A 12,672-nucleotide genomic window follows, 5' to 3' on the forward strand; every position below is an offset into this window, starting at 1 on the left:
GCAGTTCTCAATATCTTTTGTTCCAATCACAGCAATGGGAGTTGGACTATTTGTGAAGAGTTTAGCTATGCTAAACATTCAGTAATTGATATACAAGTTGACTTCCAAAATAACAGAATTATTTTGCCTGAGGTGGAGATAACACCTGCAGAATGCACAGTTTTGTGGGAGTGACCTGATGAGTGTTTATAAAGTATTTACATTTGAAAAAGGTGAATATTGTTGGAAGTGTTACTTTTTTCTTCAGAGAATGATTTGAACACTGTTACATTATGGAAGGTACAATTGTTTTAAATTATGTTGGTAAAGTAAGTAGATACTGCTGATTGTGGGTAAACTAACTTGTACGTCGAAGATTGTATGTGTAATTCAAGTGAATTTCTTGATTATTTTTACTTGGAAATTTCAAATTACATTTCCTGAGTGAAGCCTAGTGTGCTTAAAATAACAGTAATTTCAAATTTTAGACTGAAACTGATAAAGTTAACATCCTATTTTGATACAAGTTCAATAAAAACTATTGAATTGATAGAGTACTTTGGATTTCTAGAGGCCTCCGGAGAGCAATTCTGTGTTTAATGTATTGCTTAAAAGAAGTCCAATTAAAGCAGGTTGCTCCAGAGTTTGTCCAGTCAAGTGTACTCCAGGGATGGAGATTGCCCAAAAAGCTTTTGCACGTACCTCTTTGAAGTTAACTGTTTCACATTGTGTCTGTTACGTCTCCTCTCACAGTACACCTCAGATAAAAGTCTGTCTCCATCTTCTGCCCCCTCCCAGCAGATAGCTGTGTATAGTAGCAGGATCTCCCTTTGTCTTTCTCCAGGCTGAACATGCCAGTTATGATGGTCTCTCCCAAAAGAGGGCTCATATGCTCTATCTCTCCTTTTCTTTTTGGTAGCCCTTTGAGATCTCATTCTGTTCTTTCCATGTCTGTTTTGTACTAGATGTATTTCTGTTTTAATCGATACTATGACGAAATATAGGCAGATATAAGAAATTGCATTTCTTATTTTTTGGGAATAGCTTTTTTTTTTGCTGAGACATCTGGCATGATTGCAAATATGTAATTTATAATTGTGTAAAGGTTAGATGAATATGAGTTTAGTATGATGATAGTGCTTCGGAGTGATAAAAAGTAAATATTTTCTAGAATAAAATCTTGACTTTGTTTATTCTTGTGTTGGGTTGGCCTTGGCCAGCTGCCCACACAAGTGATCTCTTACTCCTCCTCCTCCATAGGAAGGGACAGATAAAGATGGGAAGGTAGCTTACCAGTTGCCATTACAAGGAAAACATGACTCAGCTTTGGGAGAATTAGTTTATTGCCATTTAAAATGGATCTGGATAGTGAGAAACCAGCTCCCATTCCCCCTTTCTCCCAGCCTCAATTTCACTGCTTCATTCTTGATTTATCTGCCTCTTATCTATCTTCCTTGAGGAAAGGGGGTTGTGCTTAGTTTGTAGCAGATCGTTTCTGCTGCTCCTGCTTCCTCACACTTTCATCCTGCTCCATTGTGAGCCCAATCCACAGGCTACACTCCTTGAGGAAAAATCTGCTCTGATGTTGGCTTCTCTGTGGGTTGCAGTGGTAATACCTTCTCCGGCATGGTCTCTTCCAAGTACTGTAAGGGAACTTCTGACATCTTGAGCACCTTCTCCCTCTCCTCCTTTGCTGACCTTGCTACTTATGCTGTTGTTTCTCACTAATTTTCTCCTACATCTCAGCTTGTGTGGTCTTTTTGCCCTCTCTTAGATGCGTTTCCACAGAGGCATCACCAGTTTGTCTGCTGGATTCAGCTGCACCCTGTGATGGGGCTGTGGTGGTGTTGGCTGGAACTGGCCTGTCCTCATAGAGGCCCCCTTTGCAGGTGCCTACTTGCCAACACTTGGGTACTCATATGCAGTACAATTCTGGATGAAAACATTATATGTGAACTGTGAACTCCTACCACAGAAGTTACTTAAATTGAAATTGCTTAAGAATGTGTATTATTTTGAACGTAAGGCTGTGATAATCAGTTTATTACATGTGGATTTGTTTTTTTGAGTGTGTCTAGTTTGAGAGAAAGAGATGTTAAGAATGTTAAAGCAATACAACTCGAGTGTAATAGTTGCATGTTTTTTCCCCTCCCACAGAACTTCAGTGGATTGCTGAGTGCTACAAGCTTCCAGCCCCTACGGCCTTTACCTTCTGTCAGAATACTGGTGGATAAAATTAACGTGGAACACTCTGTACCAATGTATGCTGAGCAACTGGTAAATACGGTCAGCAGCCTCAGCCAGCCATCCGATAACCTTCTTCATTACTGTTATTCACACTGCTATCTGAAGGTAAAAGAAGTCTTTCTTACTGCAGGATGCTGAGAAAAAGTTAAAACAAGTGTGGATAATCCTTAGTGGTAACATTAAGTTTCCATGGAGAGCATTTTCAGGATATGCCAAATAAATGCATCTTGCAGAATGTTGTTATTTGGGATCGCTAATTCTGAGTGGAGCCAAATGTTCTGTAACACCAACACAGAACTTCATCTGAAGCAACATTGCTTCTAATTCCAATGGAATTATAACATTGCAAACTAACTCCAAGGTTCTTGTGGCAGTATTGAGTTAAAATAATTGGAGGAAACATTTCTCCAATTTAAAGATTACAGTTGCAGAATATATAGATTACAATTATATGTAGCAACTTGTGTGATGTTATTAGGCAGAAACATTGCTTTTTCATTGTATGGTTACAGCAAAACCTTTACAATGAGATATGCAAAGACTCTTGCCATACAACTTCAGATCTTTTCATTGTAAGAGGAAAGCACTTTGAATGTTCTCAGTTAAAAATCCATTATAAAAGTTATTGCTAGACTGAGAGAAATCTAAGAAGCTGTGAAATTATTCAGTTGCCATCTGCTGAGATTTTAATAGAATTGAAAACTGAAATCTCAAACAAGTTTTAAGTTAGGCCTCACATCCTCTTCCGATGAGCTTTTCTCTCAGGCAATCTGAAAGACTTTTGAGTGCTACTAAAATGTTAATATTTACTACTGATTGCTAACATTTTTCAGTTATCCATTCACTTGTGCGCTGATATCTTAAATAAAAATTTAAACAGTGAAATTCTTACTGCCTGCATGAAAAACACTGTTCCAGAGTTATATGGCAAGGTTTCAGTTTTCTGACTGATGTCTTTACTCCTGTCATATGTAAAGTGATTGGGACAGCAATATGTAAGTCATCTATTTGTTTTTTGTTGGAGGACTTTTTCTTTTCAAGAGTTTTAGCAGCTGTTTGATCAGCTTTTTCAAGAGGTGGAGTATAATTTTGAGAGTTACAGCTGTCTCTTTTTCATACTGAACAGGGGAAAATCGTAGAGGTTGTCTTCATCAAGAAAAAAAACTTTGGAACGTATCATCTCATTTCCTAAATACCACTTTTCTAGCTAATGCTGTTACAATAAGGAAAAATGTTTGAATGAAAGATGATGTGCAATTTGCAGACTTAAAAGATACAGAATCATGTATTTTAACTGTTTTTGAGTAATTCTTGGTCTTTGGCAAAAAGGAAATATGTAAATATCTTTTTTTAAATGCAAGTAATTATAAAATATTCAATGTATTATGTACATGGAAGTAATCTGAAAATGATCAAATCATAATGGTATACACTTTGATCAGCTGCATTTGTTTTCAGGTATTTGGTTTTCAAGCAGCATTGACCTCTTTGGACAGTAGAGGATTGTACAGCTTCCCTGTTCCTGTTATTCCCTCTTTCAGTACTGCTCTTTATGGCAAACTGATGAAGTTTCCCAAGTATTGGTGAGCATGAAGCATGTACAGTATATTTATTATAAATATGAATATGTTACTTAAATAGTTTAAAAATGCCAAGCTTCAGATATATATAGTTCCGTAAAGACTTTGTCTCTTTGTCTCTTTTATCATATTCTACTGTGAAGACTGTTATTGTTAGTAGATCTCTTTGTAAGGATAGCTGTTAATCAGAATTTCAGATCCTTGTTTGGATGGATGGAAGAAGATACTATGCAAACTCTGTAGTAAATGAACTTATACATGGACATTTACAATCATAATTTTTAATAATTGTGTTTTCTTGAAAATAGTTTAATGAATACGTTTTGGCTATGACAAAGTTTTTTTAATAGCAACCTCTAATACTTTTTCTAATGACTAAATCCTTGTAAGGAATCCTGCATATAATAACAGGTAAACAGGATAAAGTGTCAAAACTTCGTACGTGGTGTTCTGTAGTTAATTCGTTGTGATTTGTTTGTGAAAGTTTATTAGACTATTTGAAAGGGGGGAAAAATACAGTACTGGATTCATTCTTAGTTCTACATACAGAATACACTTAGTTTTCTCTTGCAAGCAGTGGTACCATCTCAAATAAAGGACTTTTTTAGCACAATCTGAATACCAGCAGGTGGTAGCAGCTTAATTGACTTTCTCATATTTTCCATCAGTAGCCCAAAACAATACTAAGCGTTTCAGATGAACTGCTGTTTTGTTGTGACACTGCTTAAAATAACCAGGATAACCAGTAATCAGCACTTACTAATTAGAGTATGTTAGGACTCTGGTAGAATTGACAACCTTTCCTGACATAACTTGACGTTTAATATTGAGCTCAGGTTTGTGATACTTAGGTAACAGTGGAAATACATTACTGTTTTAAAACAAATTTAGATTTATTTAGTATGTTGTAAGATCTCACGGATAGTTGTGCAACGTGATTATTTTAGAGCTTAAAAATGGTTGAAAAATCTGACAAGTTGGTGGTATTTGAATCTTAGTGCTTTCTCATGAGTGCATTTGTGCTCTTTTGCATTTGCCTGCTGTTGCTGTTCTTGGACATTTGTGGTTGGTTTCTTGCACTCTCGCACATGTGCTGCTGCATGCTGGTTATCACGTTCCCTTTCATGTGCTTTGTCTGTCTTTCTCTGCCTCCCCCTCACCCTTGTATTATGATGTGTGCCCAGCTGGAAAATAGACTATAGTAGACTAATAACAGGTAGACTAATAATATGGAAAAATAAAAACAAGCAGTAGTTTTGAGGGGTGGGGGATTGGTGCTGCCTTAAAAATAGCAACTCAAATTTTATTGAGATTTTTGTGAGACCAGAAGGGATGTATTTTAAAAGAATTTTGATAGTACTTTCTCACTTTGTGTGACATGATATCTTTCTAAAGGTTATTTATTTATTAGCAGCGTGGAAAAAAAAAAGTATAACAGTAACTTATTCCAACAATTTATTTAAACTAAGCAACACCAATTTGCGGGTAATAAAGTAGAAAAACAAATAAGTACAGCAGCAGCCAGGTTAAATGAAGTGTAGTTTGAAGTGAATAAAACTCCAGATGAAATACATCAAATAGCACTTGAACTAAATCGAAATCAGCACGAGGACTGAGAGCTTCATTGAAGTCATGCAGTGAGTGAGAATTAGTCTGGTAGGATAACCTGGTAATGTCATTAAACTTAAATTCATTTTCCTTCTTCCCACCCCCCCCAAATTATGCCACCTGTTTTATTTGGATTTTTAGATTTCACATTCCAGAGTTTCTTAAAGTACACACATCTGATGCTACATGTGTTCTTCTATTTCTTGGTAGAAAATATATACCACAGACCATACGTTTAAAAACAAAGACATTTTATGAACTGTTATGGAATCCCTCAGGTGGTATGTTTTGAGTTAGCAGTGAAAATCTCAACTTTATTTCTGACATAAATCAGTAGAATAGCGTTATTTTCTAGTTTCAATATAATTATTTCAAAATATACTATATATTAAATATTGTTGTAATATTTATTTTGAAAACTTCAGCTGATAAACATCACTAGCATATTTTAACAAAATTTCCAATAAATTCCTTTAAATTACCATTAAGGTAGCAAAAATACTGTTTCATTTTACTTACTAGATTGATGTCTGCTTTAATTTCAGTTAATACACATTCTTCTGGTAAATTAAATTGATTTAAGCTTACTAGTTAACTAAGTCTTTGACATCTTTTAAATTGTTGTATACTTATGTTTTTATTTAAATAACAACATCTGGTATTGTATTTCTGTCAAGTATAACAAGATGCAAAATACTATGTTAATGTCAATATTTTACAGCTCCTTTATGTAGTGTTGCATGCCAGACTGTAAAGCAGCTTTCAAAGCTTTCAGGAGGATGTCTAAAAACAACTGAGAATTAGCAGAAAAAGGTTTAAAGCCCAGAATGGATGACAAGAATCTTTATGGCCAAACAGAAATCTTGAGAGGAGTTAGATATTTTTTTTCTTTTGGTTATAATTGTTGTGGTAATAGATGAGAGAACTCAGGGTAGGCAGTTCAGTTTTAAGAACCCTCTATTGTTTATAAAATACCACTTCATTGTACTTCTGCAGAATATTGAAGAGTTAAAGAGTATAGATTGAGTCTCATCTTTATTTTTTCCAATGTCTGGAATTTTGGAAATGTCATCTATGTTTTATGAGCCTGAAATTAGTGTGATTGTGTTCATTTTATTGATATTTTTTTTTCTTGCCTATCTTTACTCCCTTCCTTTGACAAGTGCTCTAGACTGTTGTCTTCCATTATCAATTTCTGGGAAATCTCAATGTTCTCCACCTGTGACAGAATCACAGCTTTTGATTTTTCTGAAACCTAGTGGAATAAGGATGTAATTGGGCACGATGTTTTCTATCTCTGCATCCTTTCTATTCAGTTAATTAGTGCAGTAGTTCATTTTCAGGGTTTGATAGTTTCTTCCTTCTTATTTTGAGATCACAGCAATAATTGCTGGCTTGCTGTCTACAGGGAACACCAGCATGGACTTGTGTGATGTCTGGTAATGTTAAATTTGAGCGTGAATGAAGTATTCTTGAACAAGTTGAGTTGCTGCTGTGTAAATTAGTATCTGGGATTTTCTGGTCTATACTTTAATGATCACAGAATACAGAGCAGTTATTGAATGTTCTTGATACCAGAACATCCTGAAAGGAATCATTGAGATGATGCTGAATGAGATCACATGGAATGTGTGAGACAACTGGTGGATCAGGCCTAGTCAGCATGGGTTCACAAGTCAGGTCGTGCTTGACCTACCTGATCTCCTTTGACTGAGTGACCCACCTGGTGGCTGAGGGCTGTTGACATAGTCTACCTAGAATTCAGCGAAGGCTTTGACACTATTTCCCGCAGTGTTCTTCTGGAGAAGATGGCAGTCTGTAGCTTAAACAGGTACTCTCTTTGCTGGGTAAAGAACTGGCTGGATGGCTGGGCCCAGAAAGTGGTGGTGAATGGAGTTAAATCCAGCTGGTAAATAGTGGTATTCCCCAGCGGTCTGTATTGGGGCCTGTCTGGTTCAGTATTCTTATTGATGACCCAGATGAGGGCATTGAGTGCACCCTCAATAAGCTTGAAGATGACACTGAGCTGGGAAGAAGTGTCACTCTCCCTGGGGGTAGGAAAATTCTACAGAGAGTTGTGGGTTGCTGGGCGGAGGCCAATGTGATGAATTTCAACAGGACCAACTGCCAGGTCCTGCACTTTGGCCACGACAACCCCAGGCAATGCTACAGCTTTGGGGCAAAGTAGCTGAAAGACTGTTTGGAAGAAATGAACCTGGTGGTGTTGGTTGATGCTGAGTCAAACATGAGCCAGCAGTGTATCCAAGTGGCCAAGAAGGCCTATGACATCCTGGCTTTGTATAAGAAATAGTGTTGCCAGCAGGAGCAAGGAAGTAATAATCATCCCTCTGTACTCAGCACTGGTGAGGCTGCATCTCGAGTACTGTGCTTGGTTTTGGGACCCTCATTAAAAGAGAAATGTTGAGGCCCTGGAACATGTCCACAGAAGGGCAACAAAACTAGTGAAAGGTCTGGAGCACAAGTCCTATGAGGAGTGGCTGAGCAAGCTGCGATTGTTCAGTCTGGAGAAGAGAGGCCTGAGGGGGGACCTCATTGATCTTTACAATTGCCTGAAGGGAGGTTGTGGCAAGATGAGCGTTGGCCTAGAGGGAACAGTCTCAAGTTGCACCAGGAGAGATTCAGGTTGGATATTAAGAACAACTTCTCTGAAAGAGTGGTCAGGTGCTGGAATGGGCTGTCTTGGAAGGTGGAGTCATTCTATCTGGAGGTGTTCAAGGAATGTTTAGATATTGCACTAAGGGGCATGTTACAGTGAAGAAATAACTGTAAAGGTAAATATTTACTTTGTCTCTACGATCTGTTACCTGTATATTAGATTGGCATGCTAGGTCACAACCTCCTTTTGGCTAACTATTATACAATGATATTGAGAAACACGCATTGCCAGCAGCCTGTGGCATTTTCAGGTTTCTTACCTGACTTTCTAGCTTTTGTTTCTATTTTGTGGCCACGTAAATGCCAGGTGGATTTGTACACATAATTACATCTTAACTTTTATAACTTTGTAACTTTTATTAACATTCATAACTTTAAAATTAATATTAGAAAATAGGTGAGGGTTCTGAAGACCTTGCACTACTACTTTGTAGATTTCTGCTAAAACTTTAGTTATTGTAAAAGTAACAGTGTAAAAATACTTTTTTATCCTTTTGCAGCTTTAGTTCTGTTTTCCTCCATCATCCCTTACAAGTTAAACATCCCTAGCTTAATCAAAGCCATGTAGTGATATGCCATACTTTGGCATAATTCATCATTTTACTCATGCTCCTATCCAGTAAGGAGAAGTTATGACGTGTACCCACTCATCTGGGTCGTCTTGATAACCCTGTGTGGTTTTAATGATACCACAGAACGAGACCAATTCATGTTGATTCACAAACATGGAGTTTGAAGATCCAGTTTCTTGAACAATTAGAGGTTGTTGGTTTGCAAGGAAATTATGTCCTTTACTAGCAAGGTGCTACTGTCACAACAGTGGGATGTTTTAGGATTTGCTGTGTGCTGAAGAGAGAGGATTAAAAGTAGGTAATGGGGGAGTGAAGTGAACTCTGTTACCGTTGTGACTGAAACATATTTTCAGGGTAGTTCAGTGAAGTAGTGCTGCTTACAACTAAAAATGGAGGTAGATTTGTGAGCTTGTGAAATGCAGCTGTCATGCAGTTATGTGCAATGGTACGCTAGTATGAGACAAGTGGACTCTGGCAAGAAACACAGACATTTCCAAAGAGTGTGCATGTTAGATCATAAATCAAGGAAGTTCTCCAATAAATTGACACTTGAGTCTTGAATTTGGCAGCCTGGTTTATTGACTAGTCACAGTAAATCAAAACTAATGTCAGTTTTGGTTGAATGTGGATTGTGTTTCACATGGGCAGTTGAGGGGTATGCTTGGTTCCTGAGTCAGAAGCAGAAACAGGTTGAAAACACATGAAACTCATTTTGTAGCATTCACTTGTGACTATTAGTTATGTCAGTAATTGGATGTAACTGCCAGATGAAAATTCAGAGTATCCTTCGAAACAGAGCGTATCTGAGATTGCATGCCTGAACAGATGCCATCAGTGTATGGGACAGCAGAATGTTTCAGCCACATCAGTGTAATGTGAGTTAGAGTTAGGATGTGTGAAAACCTACTTGAGCTGTTGAGATATGTCAGTGATATGAACTGTGCAGGAACTGATGAATACAGACTCGGTACCTGAAGAGATATAATTGCCTCAGATGGGAACAATCAGTCTAGGGAGTATACTGGATTACTTCAGTATTGTTACTTCTATGCCATTGCCTAGAAAATGCATCAAATCAAAATGCCAAATCAGACTTTACTTTGGTTGTGATTTTCACTATGGCTGTACATTGTTGTTGGAGGAGCAGGTATGTCAGTATATCACAGTAAATCGTGAACACTGCTATAGGGTGAGAATGATCTTTCATTGAAAGCACAGTTTAACATATCTTTATAATAAAAATTAAGTAGGCAATGCTTGCATATAAGAATGAAGACGCGTAAGGAACTTCTGCAAAATATTTTTTTAAATTCGTGTTGATATTAATGTTTATCAAGGCTCATCAAGAGTGTTTCGTAGCACTTCTCAGCTGTGGTCTTCTGGAAGGAATAGTTATCAGTTACCAGGAAGGACCTTCTGCCCATGAGGGGTTTTGCGTTCTGTGTACATGACTTGTAGCTTGATTACTGTGATTACAAATTAACTTCAGTTGGAAACTTCTAGTATAGTTTTTTAATTAAGTCCAGATCTAATGTTACCGCTTCTCAGCAGATGTGGCAGGCAGCATTCAGCAAATCTGTTAAAAGTTCACTTTTTAATCAATGTAAATTGGAAGCAGTTGTATTTTTTCAGTATTCTCCATCAAGAGGAAAACCAGCAAAGTTGACTGCAAGGGGTGGTCATCTGTACTGTTTCTATTGTAATTACTTAGGTTAATTAATCGTCAAGACTCTTCAGTGAAAATAAATTAAACGTATTAACTAGTATCTGCTCAGGGAAAGTGGTTGCACATGGTGAATACATTATCCTGGTTTTAGTTGCCATCAGTGTTTGCAGACGTTTGCTAAGGACAAGTAAATGGAACATTTAAAATGTGTAGGATTTTCAGGTTCAAAGCTGTTTCTTGCTTTAGTTGAGACTGGCAAGAAATAAGTGAAACTTTGTTGTAATGCTAAAGTGCTGTCATTTTTAATTAATGCTAAAGAAAATTGGAATCCCAAAGACATGCATCTTTTTTGCTAGATGCATTTTCTGTTTCTCTTAGTATTACCACCAAATGTAGAAAACTGGTTAGGATTCTTACTTTGAATCTTTACCTGTGTAAACTCTGGCCTCTGGAGATCCACTGGTGGCAATTCTTCACACAGTGTTTGTTTTTCTTTCTCTCTCCAGAATTTTGCCTGCAGTTGGTGCCTTATATTTTTGTTGTCCTTTAATTCTATCATTGAATCTTGAAGAGAAATGTTACCTGAGGTTGCATCTATGTTACTAAAAAAAAACATGCCAGTAACCAGCATTCTGCAAGTGAGCTTTTGGCATGCTTGGTCTCTTCAGCATTGCTTAAACATTGTTTGAGAAAGTGTAGTTGGTATTTACAGTCACAGTCTGTTACTGATGCTTGCACTTGACCTTGTTTAGTTGTCTAGTAAAGATGTAGCCTGCTCAGAACTTGCATCCTGAAATTAAGAGAGCACAGCTGTTGTCATGGTTGTTATATCAATTTTGGAAGAAGTGTACCTTAGTGTTACAGTTGCTCTTTTCCCTTCCATTTTTTTCCTTTACAACTTTCTTTTTAAATGAAAATGTCATGGGAATTGATAGGAATAAAAGCATTGTTGTAAAATTTTTTAGCTGTTCAACTCTGTAATTGCAAGAAAATAAGTTGACTTTACAAGCATTAAGGCTTATAGTTCCCTATAGAATTATGTTGTTGAAATAGTATGGAATTGTATACCACAGCATATCCTTTGCCTCTGTAGATCTGGCCTCAGATTGATAGCCCTCATTTCCACCTAGAGTGAAGTACCAGAAACTCTCTAGTCTTTATACACTTATTTTTGTAAGCATGTGAATGTGACAAGCTCAGATGAATTTGATAACCATCACAAGTGGTGACCAAGTAATTGTGGACTTGAAAATATTATATTTAAAAAAAAAAGCTGTCTTTATCTTCAGTCAAAGCAACACGTGAACCAAATATAAAGGCTTAATTTATGTGCATGTTCAGCAACACCTTTGAAAGTATGCTGAAATAATCTCTCTGTACATACTGAGGAACAGGTACTGTGTTGAACACAAGCTAGTTTGTATCTCCGCTAGACCTGTATGTTTGGTACACATTGTCTGACTTTCATTAGCTTTTGATATTACAAGCATCATGGGCTTCTGATTTCTGAGGCTTTTTTTTTCTTTTTGAGAATTTTGGAGGACATTTTGGACAAAAAAGGAAGAAACAAAGAAGAACTGAAGTCAGGCTTCCCCTGTGAGAACAGGTTGAGGCAGCTGGGACTGTTCAGCCTTGAGAAGAGAAGGCTATGGGGAGACCTGATAGCAGTCTTTCACAGTGTCAAAAGGGGGACTGTAAAAACAAAGAGGACTCTTTAGTAGAGTCTCTTGTGATGGGATGAGGGGAAACAGTTTCAAAACTAAAAGAGGGGAGATTCAGACTGGATATAAAGAAAAAAGATTTTTACAGGAATAATGAAGTACTGAAACTCTTGTAGTGTGATATGTGGGAGGGGAAGATAAATCCAAATCAAATTCCTTGTATACTTCTGTGGTCTTCTGTGATTTTTCTCTTAGCGTTTATAAAAGGATTACAAGAATGCTGAGTTACAAAGAGAATTTTTCATGAGACAGAAGTCGTTAGATCTGCTCCTGCTCAAAGCTTTTCCTGGCTCTGCAAAAGAAGTCTATTTTATTTTCAATCCTTCTTTCTCCTTACGTTCCTCCTTCTGTTATCTCTTACAAGCCACTGTTCCTAGCTTACAAGACTGGTTAACCGAAGGAGATGTATTCAGATGGAAAGAAAAAGCCTCTGTTCTCCATGACTGCATTTTTGAGACATCTTTACATCTGTGTGCTTTGGAGAGAAGTCAGATTTATGGGGCAGCAACTCTTCTTCCTCATAAAATAGAGCTTTGGACTCAAGTTTTTTTTGATGTTTTCATTTTGCAGGGTAGGGTCTCTGAATAGCTGTGCTCTGGCAAATGGGGTGGTCCTCACCATAC

At 37.2% G+C, this 12,672-nt stretch overlaps 1 protein-coding gene across 6 annotated transcripts in view; it reads left to right on the forward strand.

Moving 5' to 3' along the window:
- The window catches only part of VPS13B (vacuolar protein sorting 13 homolog B), a 411,892-nt gene that overhangs the window by 63,727 nt on the left and 335,493 nt on the right, over positions 1-12,672 (forward strand). For all 6 annotated transcript variants that reach the window (XM_010709173.4, XM_010709170.4, XM_019614165.3 and 3 more), the window contains exons 15-16: positions 2,137-2,331; positions 3,685-3,809. In XM_010709173.4, the coding sequence (XP_010707475.2) occupies positions 2,137-2,331; positions 3,685-3,809 (320 nt within the window). The remainder of the gene's footprint in view (positions 1-2,136; positions 2,332-3,684; positions 3,810-12,672) is intronic.

The sequence above is a fragment of the Meleagris gallopavo genome, chromosome 3 (genome assembly GCF_905368555.1).
Source record: "Meleagris gallopavo chromosome 3, MGAL_WU_HG_1.1, whole genome shotgun sequence".
Classification (NCBI taxonomy): domain Eukaryota; kingdom Metazoa; phylum Chordata; class Aves; order Galliformes; family Phasianidae; genus Meleagris; species Meleagris gallopavo.